This window comes from Babylonia areolata, chromosome 17 (assembly GCF_041734735.1).
Source record: "Babylonia areolata isolate BAREFJ2019XMU chromosome 17, ASM4173473v1, whole genome shotgun sequence".
NCBI classification, from domain to species: Eukaryota; Metazoa; Mollusca; class Gastropoda; order Neogastropoda; family Buccinidae; genus Babylonia; species Babylonia areolata.
In genome coordinates, this window is record NC_134892.1 from 13,460,575 (window position 1) to 13,475,836 (window position 15,262).

General features: G+C 41.9%; 1 protein-coding gene across 2 annotated transcripts in view; it reads left to right on the forward strand.

Moving 5' to 3' along the window:
• The window catches only part of LOC143291666 (uncharacterized), a 120,584-nt gene that overhangs the window by 34,267 nt on the left and 71,055 nt on the right, over positions 1 to 15,262 (forward strand). For both annotated transcript variants that reach the window (XM_076601665.1, XM_076601666.1), the window contains exon 2: positions 11,339 to 12,130. In XM_076601665.1, the coding sequence (XP_076457780.1) occupies positions 12,009 to 12,130 (122 nt within the window). In that variant the 5' untranslated portion in view covers positions 11,339 to 12,008. The remainder of the gene's footprint in view (positions 1 to 11,338; positions 12,131 to 15,262) is intronic.

Consider the following 15,262-nt stretch of genomic DNA (forward strand, 5'->3'; position numbering starts at 1 on the left):
GGATAATATTTACCACAAAAAGCTTGGGTAGGCTGTCACGGCGTGACCAGCGTGTTGGGTTTTTACAGATGTGGTGTAGCATATAATATGTATCAGTAAGCACACTTAGAGTTTTTTGAAACTGAAACTCGTCCATTGTCATACGTGTCCCTGTAGTGCCCTGTGTGTGTGGCCGTGTCCTGTCCCTTCCTGTCTTGTATTCTGCCCTGCGGCAGTTTATCGCCAAGTATTTCATGTGTGTGAAGGTTGAGGTGTGTGTGTGTGTGTGTGTGTGTGTGTGTGTGTGTGTGTGTGTGTGCAGATTATATTTTAACAATGAAAACAACACAAACAACAGTAACAAATACAGTAGATTGTTTTTGCAGCATAATGATTGTCGTAAGTTAACAGCCTTTCATACACTTGCTAATAATGTGAGACGGTCACAACGGGCCCGTCACAACGTTATTGGCAAGGCAGCAAGGAGTCTCTCTGTCTCTATCTCTGTCTCTCTGTCTCTGTCTGTCTGTCTGTCTCTGTCTCTCTCTCTGTCTCTCTCTCTCTCTCATATTCATGAGTGACAGGAATTATTTCAGCTGAACAGAAACCGTATGATCTCTCTCTCTCCCTCTTTCTCTCGGTGTCTCTCTCTCTCCTGACCGGAAAATTTTTCAGCAGAACAGAAACCGTGACTGGTTGACAATGAACAATGACTGGTTGTGTTGTCTTCCTTCTTCTTTGGGGTGTGTAGTCCAGTCCTTCCACACGCACAGCGTTGTAAATAGTAGCGCAGGGCAAAGTTGATACATGTATGCAGCATCTGCAGTACAAGTGACAAAGTGACTCATATCAGTAGCCTTGGATCCAGAGATCGAGAGAGAGGGGTGGGGGTGGGGGGTGGTTGTGGGGGGTGGGAGGGAGAAGTGGTGTGATAATAAGAAAGGTCAAGAGTGGCGTGTCCTGTACCGACATCGACATCCTGCCGGCTTCCCTTGCTGTGAGAAGGGGGGTGGGTGGGTGGGGTGAGGTGGGAAGGGGGGGGATGGGGATGGGGTGGAAACAACAATGGGCCTGTCTTCCGCTCTCTCGCTCTCTCCATCTCACCTCTCCCCTCCCTCCATCCCCTTCCTTCCTTCCCTCCTTCCCTCCCTCCCACCCACTCTCCTCTGTCTCTCGTCTATCTCTTGCGTCTGTCTTCTTCATTCGGCATCCGTCATGTTTGGTCGGGCTGGGTGTACCACCACTTGAAACGGACAGCTGCTGCTGTTGATGTTGCACTTCGGGGGACTGAGTGAAAGTTGCAAGAGGCTGTGAGTGATGAAAATGGGCGCGGGGGGGGGGGGGGGCAGGGGAGGCCGAGGGAGGGGGTCAGAGTGGGGGAGAGAAAGGGGGTAATGCGATAGAGAGATGCCATGGGGGAGGTGGGGGTGAGGGTGGGGGGGAGCGAGAGAGAGAGAGAGAACTGAACGTATTTCTTCAGTGGTTAAGATTTTAGGCGCGCGCGCGCGCGCGCACACACACACACACCCACACACACACACACAGAGAACCGTGACCGTTTTTCTTCAGTGATTAAGATTTTAGGCACAGAGAGAGGGAGGGTTTTTATTCAGTGATTGGGATTTTAGGCAGAGAGAGAGCAGGAACGGTTTTTTTCAATGATTGAGATGCATGGGGGGAGAAAGAGAGAGAGGGGGGGTGGGTGGTTGTTTGATAGGCCTCAGGCCCATTACAAAGAAATGGGTCACACACAAAAGTTTTAATGTGGTATCGAAGCATTACTGAAGCAATAGAAAGGGGAGAAAGAGGACTGACAGCGGGGTTTGAAAGGAGGGGGTGGGGGTGGGAAATGAGAGAGACATAGCTTTTACGAGTTATTTCTTGATGTTGGTGGATGAATGTGAGGTACATAATAAGCAATCACAGAGAGTCTGTGTGATACACAGAGAGAGAAAGAGAGAACGAGAGAGAGAGAGAGAGAGAGAGATTGTTTTTTGTTGTTGTTTTTTTCCCCGTTTTGTGACAGAATGTGTGCATGCTAATTGTTGGTGCCCAAAAGAAGTGCAAGCTTTTGTATTGCTTTGTAAAATGTCGCAGTGTTTTGTGCCCAGTATCAGCAGGATTGACAAACGAAATGCTTTCTGTCTGTAGTTGCTTGTAACAAGTTTGTGACATTGTCATTAAGACAATGATCATGCACACCACAAGATTTGTTTCAGTGTCTCACAGAGACATCACCGAGTTCAGACAAATCCATATAAACGCTGCACGCTATGTGGAGTGATGGCCTAGAGGTAACGCGTCCGCCTAGGAAGCGAGAGAATCCACTAGACCTGTGGTGGTGGTCTGGACGCTAGTCATTCGGATGAGACGATAAACCGAGGTCCTGTGTGCAGCATGCACTTAGTGCACGTAAAAGAACCCACGGCATCAAAAGGGTGGTTTCTGGCAAAATTCTGTAGAAAACTCCACTTCGACAGGAAAAAAAACCAAATAAAACTGCACGCAGGAAAAAAAAAAAAAAAGGGTGGCGCTGCTGTATAGCGATGTGCTCTTCCTGGGGAGAGCAGCCCGAATTTCACACAGAGAAATCAGTTGTGATGAAAAAAGACATACAAATACAAATACCACATCAGCTTGGCAGATGCCTAACCAGCAGCATAACCAGTTGCGCTTGGTTATGCCATGAGTACATGCACACACACACACACACACACACACACGTTTACCTGTCACAGAATCAGAGTGGAGTTCTTTTACATAAGTTTGCCAGAGGACAACACTTATGTTGCCACAGGGTTTTTTTTTTTTTTCCAGGGGTGTGTCAGATGCATGCTGCTCACATGACTTTGTGGTCTCTCATCCGATTGACTGGTCAGTATGATTTTCAAGTCAAACCTTTGGAGAAAGAGCAAGACCAGGATTCAAACCCAGACCATCACAGACGCTGTTTTGGCATACTACAAGTGTCTTCACCATTCTTCCACCGTTCTAGACTACAACAAGAAGTTGTTGATTATTGATGGCTTGAGCTGATTTGACCTGGTGGCTTGAGCTGATTTGGCCTGGTACACAGACTTATTGATAAACATTTTTGTTTTCGGATAAATAAATTAATATTCATTATTTTGTGTGTGGGTGTATGTCACATTCACAATTTCTTTTTTTAAGGATGATATTGGATGATTTATTTTGATTCTGGGGGAAAAAAAAAGGATAGAAGCAGGGGTGAAATGAGGGGGTCACTCGCACGTTTTGCTCACATTATATTGGAAGCCTTTTTTTGTGTGCATTGATTCTTAGTTTGTACATTTCAGTTGATTGTGTGATGTATCCTGCCCTTTTGGGCCCCCCACCCCCCCACCCACCCCCCCGACTCCCCCCTCCCCTGACCCAGACCTATTGACGTGGTGGGTGAACTGAACACTAAAACAGCTGGGGAGAAGAGGACATGGCCTCTCCGCTTCTTGACACACAGCACTTGATGTGTTAGGTCACTGAGTGTTTTCGAGCACGGTCTCAAGGCTGCTACACTGCAGCAGCACACTGTTGTTGTGTCGCTCTGAGTTGGATACATACAATAGGGCAGAAAGCTGATCGGTCACTATTTGCATCACACTTCAGACTAAACTGAACAAAGGAGAGAGAGGTCAGAATAGACTTTCCAGAAGAACTGGGGGGGAAATTGTTGCAGAATGCTTGAGCGTGAACGATAACAGTGATATTTTTGGTGGTGTTCTTGTGTGTGTGTGAAAAAAAACCCCAGTTTAGTAACTCTGGGATGTCATGAGGGACGTCAAACTTTGGAATCATTTAAATTAACGTTGAGCTTTTGAAGATTTACATAGATATCAAGCATTAGAATTATTTTGATATTGTTCAACTACCTTCTGATACTGGTTGTTGTTTGAGAAAATTTTATTGAATAACTTTTGTGGAGGACAATGAGAGAAGTGGAACGCCCTTTGGAATTATTTGATTGTTTTACAGTCTCCTGTTACAAGTTTTACAGTCTCCTGTTACAAGACAGGACACATTGTTGTGTGAGAATATCTAATATCTAAGAATATCTAACAATATCTAAGTGAAAAACCATGTGCAAGTGCTCAGCAGCTGAACATCCTTTGGAAAGTTGAACTGAAGCACCGTTTTTACTGACTTCTGTTACTCTTCATTGTGTGAAAAAAAGCCTGATGTAATTCGCAGGACCTGGACAGAAGCCTAACACGCTTTGGAATTACTGAAATAATTGCTTTGCCATCTTCTGTTACTGACTGTTATGTAAGGAAAACTTAATTTGATAAGCTGAACACTGACATGGATTACGGTATAAGTGACGAGCATACTTGAACTTTTGCGGAGGGGATTATTAAGGAATTAGCAGGTCTGCACACCTGTTGACCTGGGAGATGGGAAAAATATCCACATTGTAATCCATGAGGTACCACCAACACCATGATCGACACCTGGACCCTCACAGATTGAAAGTCCGACGCTCTAACAGCTTGGCTGTCACGCTCTCCTTTGTTTCATTAAATTCAGCCAAGTCGGGAATCCTCAAGTTATTTCTGATTCAATCAAAGGAGAAAAAACAAAGCTACTATGAAAATCGGTGTTTATCAGCTGAGTAGAAATTTGTCTTGAAAAATGGTGACATTGGCAGGGAAGGTGTAATGGAAAAGTTTGTGAGAGGATGATTGCTAGGGATGATTTTTGTTATCTATTATCACTTCCAAATCTTTAGATGTTTATGTATGTACAGGTCACAAATGATAGAAAGACTACAAATGTTCTGAGAGAAAAAAAAAAAAAAGAAAGAAAAAAGGTTAATAAGTGCCATGGCCTTTGAGTCAGTGGATTCATATTCGCTGTGTCTAGTGCTTGGTTCAAGAAGGCGGAGCTTGATCTTTCTCCTTCGGCTGTTTTAACTCACTCAGTACGGCCAGTCCTCTCTTCTCCTCTACACAGACCCCTCGGATGTCCAGTGGGCGTCTGAATGACCCAACCTTGAGCTTCCGTCGTCAGAATTGTGGTATTCTTTGTCAGCATTCACCTCTTCAGTATAAGAGCCTTCAGCTTACAATATTTTGATGATGGTAATTGGGGTGAAACGCTGTGTCTCTTTCGCCATTCGTATGGAAAGAGTTAACCTTCCCCAACTGAAGTCGGGTACCCGTTCACATCTGGGTGGAGTGAAGAAAATCTGAGTAAACTGACATTCCCAAGGAAACGGCACCATGCTGAAATGGGGCGTTGAACCCTGGTTACTGGTGAACCCTGGATCTCTAGAGGTCCAACGCCTGGTTTCTGCCATGGCATCTTGTCAAGATGATGGTGGATTGAGGGAAATGTTTTGTTCCTTTTTGTCTTCTTTTTTTTTGTGTGTATGTGTGTGTGTGCTAAATGAATTGACAGAAAATTATGGAAAAAAAAGCAGGGATTATGGTTGATTGCAGAAAAGTTTTTTTTATGAAAAAAAAAAAAAAATTTAAGAGGGGTGTGGGAGAGGAGAGGGGGAAGGGAGGCGATCACTAAATCTTAGGGTTTCCAAGATGTGTCAAATTTATTTTGATAAATATTGAGCATGACAGATTGAGTGGATCTGTTGAGAATCTGGTGGTGAGGGGGGTTGAGGGGGGGGGGGGGGCAGGATGGGTGGGTTGGTGGGTGAGGCAAAGGATTTAAATGTATGAGAACTCCTTGATATGTCATCACTTGTGTGTAGCTGGAAGGTTCTTGTAATGTGGATAGCAAACTGGCTTCTTGCTTGAGTGGAGTGGGGGGGCGGTAAGTCGGTGAGAGGTGGAGTGTGTTAAAAATCGTTTGGTATGGTGGAGTTGATCTGTTTCTCTGTGTCCTTGTGTGTGTGTGTGTGTACATATGCATGTGTGCACGCACGTGCATGTGCGCACGTGCGTGCTTGTGTGTGTGTACACGTGTGTGTGAAGGTCATATGCGCATGCATGTGTTGGCATACACTTTTATTTATTTTGTTCATGTCTGTGTGCCAGTGACCCAGCCCCTCCCCCAAATCCCCCTGAATTTACTTCCTCATCCAGTCACTCTTTCTCTTGCTCTCTCTCTCTCTCACCTCCCTTCTCTGTCTCTCTCACTCTCTCCTCCCTTCTCTCTCTCTCTCTCTCTCTCACTCGCTTACTGTCTCTTCACTTCTCTCAGTTCTCTCACTCTCCCTCCCTCCTCTCACTCTCCCTCCCTCTGTTTTCTATCTTAGTCTACTTCTCTTTCTGTCCCTTCTCTCTCTTCCCATCTGCCATCTCTCTCTCCCATTCTCTCTCTCATTTCTTGTGAACCTGTGTGTGTGTTTCATACTTCCTTTTCCTGAGAGAGAGAGAGGGATTGATGTGGAGTCCTTGGCTTCCTCGGAACATTTCAGAAGCTCCAGAATAGAAACATAAGCGGATGTGGAGACTTCTTCTGGCACTTATTTCTGTAGCCTGGCTCTCTGTCAGAGAGAGAGAGAGAGAGTGTGTGGATATGTGTGTGGGCATTTGTGTGTGTGTGTGCGTGTGCGTATGTGCATGAGCAAGTGAGAGAGATAGAGTACAGTGTGTGCATGTGTATGTATGTGTGCTTATGTGTTGTGTATGTCACTGTGTGTGTATGCGTGCACTTTTGGGGTAAATATGTGTATTTTTTTCCTTGTTTCAGTAAAAAAAAAAAAAAAAAATCAGTCATTAGTTAACACAGTTGCAGAAACAGTTCATGAAGTGCTTGAGAGTTTATAATAATAATAATAATAATGGATACTTATATAGCACACTATCCAGAAATCTGCTCTAGGTGCTTTACAAAAACGCTTTTGATAACATAAAACATTATATCTATGTTACATACACACACCAAAATGTGACCACACACACACACACACACACACACACACACACACACACACACACACACACACGCACGCACGCACGCACGCACACACACACACTGCATACATACATTTTAACATACATGTGTATCTAACAGCTACCCTAACACATACGCACACATAGGCAGGCACAAACTTACATAAGAGAGTTTGTTTTAAATTGATTAATTTTTATCAGAAGTGGTACTGGTCGTATTAATGCATTTGGTCTGTTGTGATTTGTGTAGGAAAAAAGGGAAGTTTTGTATCGATTTGGAACATGCTTATAATGCACATTTTATACCTTTGATTATTGGGATGTATGGGCCAATGTGTGTTTTGTGTGTGTATTAGTGTATATGTGTACTTTGGAAAGAGAGAGAGGAAAACATTAAAAATTGTAGAATAGTAAAAAATATACCTAAGAATCTGATAAGTAGTATTGAGAGTAACTTTTTAGAAAGAGAATATAAGTTCCTGGTGAATTGTTTGGGCTACTGCTGTTTTTTTTCTTCTTTTCTTTATTTCTCAGGAAAAAGTGTGGTTTTGAGAAAAAAAAATGTCTCATAAGGAAAATTGTAGGTGCTGGATTGTAATGTTTTTGGTAATGACAATTTTTTTTTTTTTTTAAAGATATGTACACCAGTAAATAAACAGCATTCTCAAAAAAAAAAAGAAAAAAAAAGATTTTGGGTTTAATGGTATGCAGTATTGTCAGAAAGAAAAGGGCGACAGAAAGTAAAATAAAAGACACGCACACTGGTGTTGAAGAGAAGCGTAAAGTGTGCCGGTTACCGGTTACACCTGTGTGCACTGTGCATGTGTGCAGCATTCATTGCCATGTTTGTCGAGAGTGAGAGAGAATCGGCTGCTCGATTTTCTGCCTGTGTGTATTCAAGCGCAGGCAGCTGCAGATTTCTTTCCTCCTTCTTCTTCTTTTTTTTCTTTCTCATCTTTTTATCATGGCGTATTTGATGTGTTTTAGAGATTGTCTTTTACTTCTTTTTTTTTCCTGTATTTGTCCATCTGTCTGTCTATCTGTCTCTCTTCAGGTTATCTCTCACTTTTTCCATTCTTCCCTCTCTCCCTCCCGCAGACTTTCTCGCCCCAGTCTCTTGATGTCCACCATCCCATCTCAACCCCCCCTTTCTCTGTCTCTGTCACTCTCTCTCTGTCTGTCTCTCTGTCTCTGTTTCTGTCACTCTCTCTCTCTCTCTCTCCTCCTCTCCCCATCTTTCTCTCCCAGTCTGTCTGTCTGTATTTCTCTTCAGTTTCTTGTTCCCTTGCCTTTTGTCAGTCTGTCCCTTTCCAGTTCCAGTTATTCTGTGTCTCTTTTCCAGTTCCAGTTATTCCATCTCTTCCTTCACCCTCTCTCCCCCTCCGCCCGCTCTCTCTCTCTCTCCAGTGTGTGAAAGTGTCTCTTCTCCCTTCCCTCACTCACTCAGTCTCTTATGCTTTAAGTGAAAGTGTCAGTACTGGTTGGTTGCTTAATTTTGTTCATTCTCAGTTTGTCTTATGTTTTGAGTGTGTGCTGGTTATTTTTATTTTATTCTCTCTCTTATCTGTCTTATGTGTTGAGTGTGTCCAAGTAACTTTTATTTATTTATCTCTCAATCTTTCGTTCGTTCTTTAGTTTAACGTCTTTTCACTGTAAGTGATATTAGACGAGGGAAAGAAAAAAAATCGAGTGGGAAGAGGGGGGGGGAATTACTGTGTACGCATACGAATAAGTGAAAGTGTGTGTGTGTGTGAAAATTATTGATTTAAGTTTTGTTTAAAAAATAAACAATAAATCATAACAATATAACTTATTTCTAATGAAAAACTAACAACTATAACGGCAAACCAACTGGACTATTTAACAAGGAGTTGAAAAAGTCGTACATCAGCAATGGACTGCTGAAGATCGTCAACACTGAAGATGATTTCAGTTCAGGGATTTGAGACTTTAACATATCAGTCTTTTGTGTTGAGTGTGTTCTGGTTATTTCTACGGTGTTCCAGTCTCTGTGTTTGTCTTATGCATTGAGCGTGTCTTGGTTACTTCTGTTCTCTCTCAGTCTTTTTCTTTTGTGTTGGGTGTGTACTGGTTACTTCTTTTCTCTCTAGGTCTGTCTTTAAAAAATGTTGAGTGTGTCCTGGTTACTTCTGCTGTGTTTTAGTCTCTATGTCGGTCGGTCTTAAGCATTGAGTGTGTCCTGGTTACTTGTGTTCTGTCTGTCTTTTTCTTTTGTGTTGGGTGTTTACTGGTTATTTCTTTTCTCACTAGGTCTGTCTTTAAAAAATGTTGAGTGTGTCCTGGTTACTTCTGCTGTGTTTTAGTCTCTATGTCGGTCTTATGCATTGAGTGTGTCCTGGTTACTTGTGTTCTGTCTGTCTTTTTCTTTTGTGTTGGGTGTGTACTGGTTACTTCTTTTCTCACTCAGTCTGGTCTTTAAAAATGTTGAGTGTGTCCTGGTTACTTCAACTTCTTTCAAGTTTCTTCTCTCTGTTTCTCATGTGTTGAGTGCGTACTGGTTCTTTCCTCTCTCAGTCTGTCTTATGTGTGTTGAATGTGCACTGGTTACTTTATGATTGATCTTTTCTGTCTCAGTCTGTCATATGTGTTGAGAGTGTTTTTGGTTACTTGTTTTCTCTCTCAGTATGTCTTATGTGTTGAGTGTGTTCTGGCTTCTTTTTCTTTCTTCTTTTCTCTCTTATCCGTCTTTATGTTTTGAGTGTGTCCAAGTTAATTATTTTCTCTGTCGCAGTATCAGTATCAATATGTCTCACGTGTTGAGTGTGTTCTGGTTACGTCTTCTTTTTCTTATCCCTGAGTCTGTTTTTGTGTTGTTGATTGTATACGGGTTACTGTGTTCTCTATCACACTGTGTCACTGTTAGTCTGTCTTTTGCTTTGAGTGTGTCCTGGTTACTTTAGTTCTCTCCCCTCTCGGTATCAGTGTGTCTTGTGTTTTAAGCGTGCACTTGTGACTTTTGTGTGTGTGTGTGTGTGTGTGTGTGTGTGTGTGTGAAAGAGAGAGGTGCTTTCTTCTTCTCTTTGGCCTTAATTCTCTCTGCAAATCCTGTTCACTGCTTCTTTATGTCTGTCCCTTTCTGCACACTGAAAGGTTTCTCTCTCTTACTTTCCCTGTCTGTGCTGTCACTCGGAGTCTATTTTTCCTTTGAAGTAACTGAACTGTTGTTTTTCCGTTGTATTCTGTCAGTCTTGGTTGGTTGTGGTGCTGGGACTGTGGAGACATGGTCAAAGAGGAGTGTGTAAATCTATGCATGGATTCTTAAAAACAGCAACAACAAATAACAAAAACTATTGTTATTACCTTATTTATTTTGATTATGAGTCTGGAAATTTAGACTCTGTCCTCTTCTTTCCTTAACATTTTAGAAAAATCATTTTGTTTTATTTTCAGTCAGGAGTGAAAATTTTTTTTCAAGTAATTTGTTTTGTGTTGCAGATATTAAAAACAAACAAGAGAAAGGAAAAATAGCGATTTGATATTTTTGCCAGTGCATAACATTCATCCAAAGAGTTTGTTGAGCTGATGCTACCCAAAGGTTTATGTAGGCAGTGTGAGAGAAGGCTTTGGATTTTGTGTTATTGTTGTTGCCACACTTTTTGGTGTATCCTTTTTTTTTTTTACAGGATGCAAGAATATTGAAGTTTTTATGAAGGCCCCAGTGTTTCTTGATTTAAGTATTGATTTAAAAAAAAAAAAAAGGTTTCTTACAATTACATTATAATTACACTACAGCCAAACTGGAATAACATCGAATCACAGAACTTGGAAGTATGCGATGTGAAAGAAAAGAAGAAAAAAAAGAAACTGTGATGTTGATCTTCCTTCCAAGTTTGTTGCTCAGGGAGATAGCAATCATTTCTTTTTTCGCTTCTTCATGACTCGAGTCGGGCATCACCTGAGAGCTGAGAAAGAAGCACAGCATTGTTCTGTTGACACAGGAGGATACAAAATGTGTCCAGAAAGAATGGTTCTGTGGTTGAGGTAGCGACAGACCTGGAGAATTTTTTGAAGTGATCAGTTGTGGTGCTTCACAAGGCAACTTTGTGGATGTCTTTTGTTTTCAGGTGGTGGTTTTGTCCAAGGCAGGGAAAGAGTTGTGTTGGTTGAGTCGGCGTCATGTGATGTCGTGTGATTTGATGTGCCTGAGTGGCTGAACAAGTGGATATTTTTTTGGTGGGGTCGGTCATCTTGTTGATGTTTTCGCATTTCATCGAAGCTAATCATTTGGATGACAAGTGATCGCCATCATAATACCATGTGTACATTTTATATATATTAAAAGAAATTTTTTCTTTGAGTTTTTTCGGATATGGTCATATTAAAACATCGCAGGTTTGAGGTGTGACATCTCCGGAATTAGTCACTGTCCTGAGCAGTTCAGTACACATGTGGGGATACCTGTCACTGTCCTGAACATAACACACGTGGTGATACCGTTCTGACATATTGTTTTTATTTCGTCACAGAACTCGCATCGTTTTGGAAGGAATTCACTCTGTGTGATGATGAATAGAACATTGTGGTGGTGATACTTTTCTGACATTTCGGATTTCGTCACAGAACTCCACAACAGTTTGGGAAAGAATTCACGCCCATGTGATGACGAGCAGTACACAGTTGGTGGTGATACCTTTCTGACATTTCGGATTTCGTCACAGAACTCCACAACAGTTTGGGAAAGAATTCACTCCCATGTGATGACAAGCAGTACGCAATTGGTGGTGATACCTTTCTGACATTTCGGATTTCGTCACAGAACACCACACAGTTTTGGAGAGAATTCACTCCATGTGATGATGAACAGAACACATGTGGTGGTGGTGGTGATACCTTTCTGACATTGTCGGATTTTCGTCACAGAACTCCACACAGTTTTGGAGAGAATTCACTCCATGTGATGATGAACAGAACACATGTGGTGGTGGTGATACCTTTCTGACGTTTTCGGAATTTCGTCACAGAACTCCTCCTTGAGTTCGGGAAAGGATTATTCCGTAGGTGATGATGATTCGGTTGTTTGGCTGACCGGACCAGAAGGGCCGGGGTGACGTTGTTGATGTGTGATGCTGCTGGGTGTGGAGGCAACAAGGCGGCCGTCAGTCTCATGACCCCCCCACCCCCTGGGTGCCAGCCATCATGTGCAGCGCCGGCTCCACGCCCCAGGGGATGTTCGACGTGCAGAACATCTATGGGACCCCGCAGGTGCCTCGCAAAAAGCCCTGCCTGCGTCCCCGGCGAATGACCCTGATCGACCTGAGGTAGGAGGCTTTATCTCTCCTTCCCCCCCTCTGCTCCCTGCTCCCCCCCCCCCGCCCCCCCACCATCCATCCATCCCGGTCTCTGCACTGTGTGGCACCTTGGGCATTGTGTGTGTATAGAGTGATGTTGCTGCTGTTACTGCCGCTGCTGCTGCTGATGCCTGGCTCTGGAAAGGTTGCCGTGATTTGTTGTTATTATCACACCTAGAGCATCGACCAGCATGGTGATCGATTCAGTTATTGCAGTTCTAGGCAGAACTTTGATGAGCATGGCGATTGATTTACTCATTTAGTTATTACTCCTATATCATCGACCAGCATGTTGATTGATTTAGTTCTTACAGTACTGTGTAGAACTTTGATGAGCATGGCGATTGATTTAGTTATTACTCCTAGAGCATTGATCAGCATGGTGATTGATATAGTTATTTTTACATACTTGATACTGTGTAGAACTTTGATGAGTATGGTGATTGATTTAGTTATGCCACTTAGAACATTGATCAGCATGGTGACTGACTAGAGAGCAGTGTAAATTGATTTATACAATGTGGAACTTTTGTTTGTTTGTTTTTGTTTTGTCGCAGGCATCTGGAAGCAGTTTGGTTCTGCCAGAATAATGACTAATTAGACCTATTTAGGGAAATGAGTATAAAGATTATAAAATGAAAGATGCGTTGGATGAAAAAAAGGAAGAAAAAGAACTGTGAAAATTGATCAATTAAGGACTTTGATTAATGGTAATGATGTTGATATCCAGCTAAAGAATTAAAAATGTGGATGCTGTTGTTAGGATATCTTGTAGTGTCAAATAATGAACAAAATAGTGTATCATTTATATCTGTAACATTCAGCTCTGGTAATGCCATGTTAATTGTTAAAGATCGATAGAACGTTTTCGTTAGTTTGTCTTGAATGAGTGGAGTTATTGCTTCCAGATGACTGCAAGACTTTTTGATGATCCATCTTGATAGCAGAGTTTTTGGAATTGTGGTAGTGCATTAGATTGTTGCGTTTCTGGGGGGCATGATTTTAGAAATATACTTTTTTTCAATTCATCCCTTTTTTGTGTGTGTGGTGGTTGAGATGCTGTACCTGTGTATATTTCCAAGTGAAGATTATACATGTATGATTATTCAGTCTTCTCAGGAAGATGGAATGTCAGAAGCATGTGCTTATTAATTTGTGATAAATCTAGGTTGAGGCCACCAGTTTGGACTCTTACCCTTCCTGTTCATACATGTGTGCTACTTGTCTGATGATTGCAAGTTTGTGTGTGTGTGTGTGTGTGTGTGTGTGTGTGTGTGTGTGTGTGCGTGCGTGCGTGCGTGCGTGCGTGCGTGCGTGCGTGCGTGCGTGCGTGCGTGCGTGCGTGCGTGCGTGCGTGCGTGCGTGCGTGCGTGCGTGCGTGCGTGCGTGCGTGCGTGCGTGCGTGCGTGCGTGCGTGTGTGTGCGTGTGTGTGATGCAATTTTTTTTTTCACCTGTGCATACACTGTGCGCAAAAAAATATGTCTTATGCATGTGTGCATGTCTCCTCCTCCTCCCCCCCCACCCCCACACCCTCCACCCCCCACTGCCCACTCTCACCCCTCTCTTTTCAACACTTAAGGACATGCAATCGTTGCATGTGCACATGCACATTTTGTGTGACTGCTCTGAAAGCATGCTTGCAATTTTTAAAGCAGAATTTTGAGAGGAGAATGCCCATAAGGCGAGTATTAAACAGACTTAAGTTAAATTGAACAGAGGAAATATGGAATTAAAAAAAGAAAAGAAAAAAGGTATGTTAATTATGGGGGAAGAAAAAAATTACAAGCTTGCATGGTACAACTACAAGAAATAAGATCTTGCATTCAGTCTTCATCAAATTTGATGTGCAGTGGTTTTTTGTTGTTGTTGTTTTTTTTTGTGGTTTTTTTTTTGATGGCCAGTGATAACACACTGTAGAGAGTCAGGGTCAGGGGCCAAAGGTCAGGGTCTTACAATGGCATGATGATTGGGGGGATAGGGGAAGGGCGCAAAATGTCAGAGTGCAAGAGGCAGGGCTTGGATTTTCTGTGCCAGTTTTCATCAAAGTTGGTTAGGTAAAGTGTTTGGTTTATAGCTGGACCATACACCCTTTTGAAAGTCAAAGATTAGAGGTCAAAGGTGAAAGGTCACAGTAGCATACAATGATTGACATGTCCTGTTGCATTGTGACTTTTTCTGTCTGTCTGTCTGTCTGCCTGTGTGTCTGTCTGTCTGTCTGTCTCTCTTTCTCTGTGTTTCACACACAACACACACACACACACACACACATGTATCATTGGTAAATGGTAAGATGCATGTTAGGAGATGTAATTTCTCGTTTCACTCCCACAGTACTGTTTTTGTATAAAGCAAACAAAAAAAAACAACAAACAATTACGACAACAAAAACCAAGGCATGATATGAATATTATTTTCTTTTTTTAAAATTTTTTATTCCTTACCCATAATCTCAACTTTTGCATTTATTTTGCTTTTCTATTTATGACTGTCTTTTTTGTGTGCATGCATAGTATCATAGGTCAATGTACACACACATGCCATGCGAGCACACACACACACAAACACACAATGTATCATTAGTATACAAGGTGCATGTTATGAAATATAATTTCTTATTCAACCCGTACAATATTCTTCTTTTTTTTTTCATTGAAAAAATGCATGTTGTAAAATTATATTTTAGTCCCCATTTCTCTCCCCACCCCTTGTTTTTGAAAAAAAAAAAAAAAATTATTATTTTTTTACCTGCTCTTATTGCTCATGTAAATGTCATTTTGCATTGGTTTTGCTTTTTCCATTTTTGTGTGCTTCAGATTAACTGAAAAGAAAAAGTGCCTGGCATTTTTCCCCAGTTTACATGGTCCCACATTCACCCTGTATGATTATTTGTCTTTTTGCTTTGTTATAAATTATCCCTTGTTCACCTGTGCCTTCTTGCTGATTATTGACTTAAGAATCAAAAAACAAAAATTTGCTGTGTGATTTAGTTATTATTGTTTATTATGTTTGAAATGATTGATTTTTATTATTATATATTTTTTAAAGTTTGAACTGTGCTTTACTTGGCTATAATCGAAAGTGATTGAAAATATATGACCTGG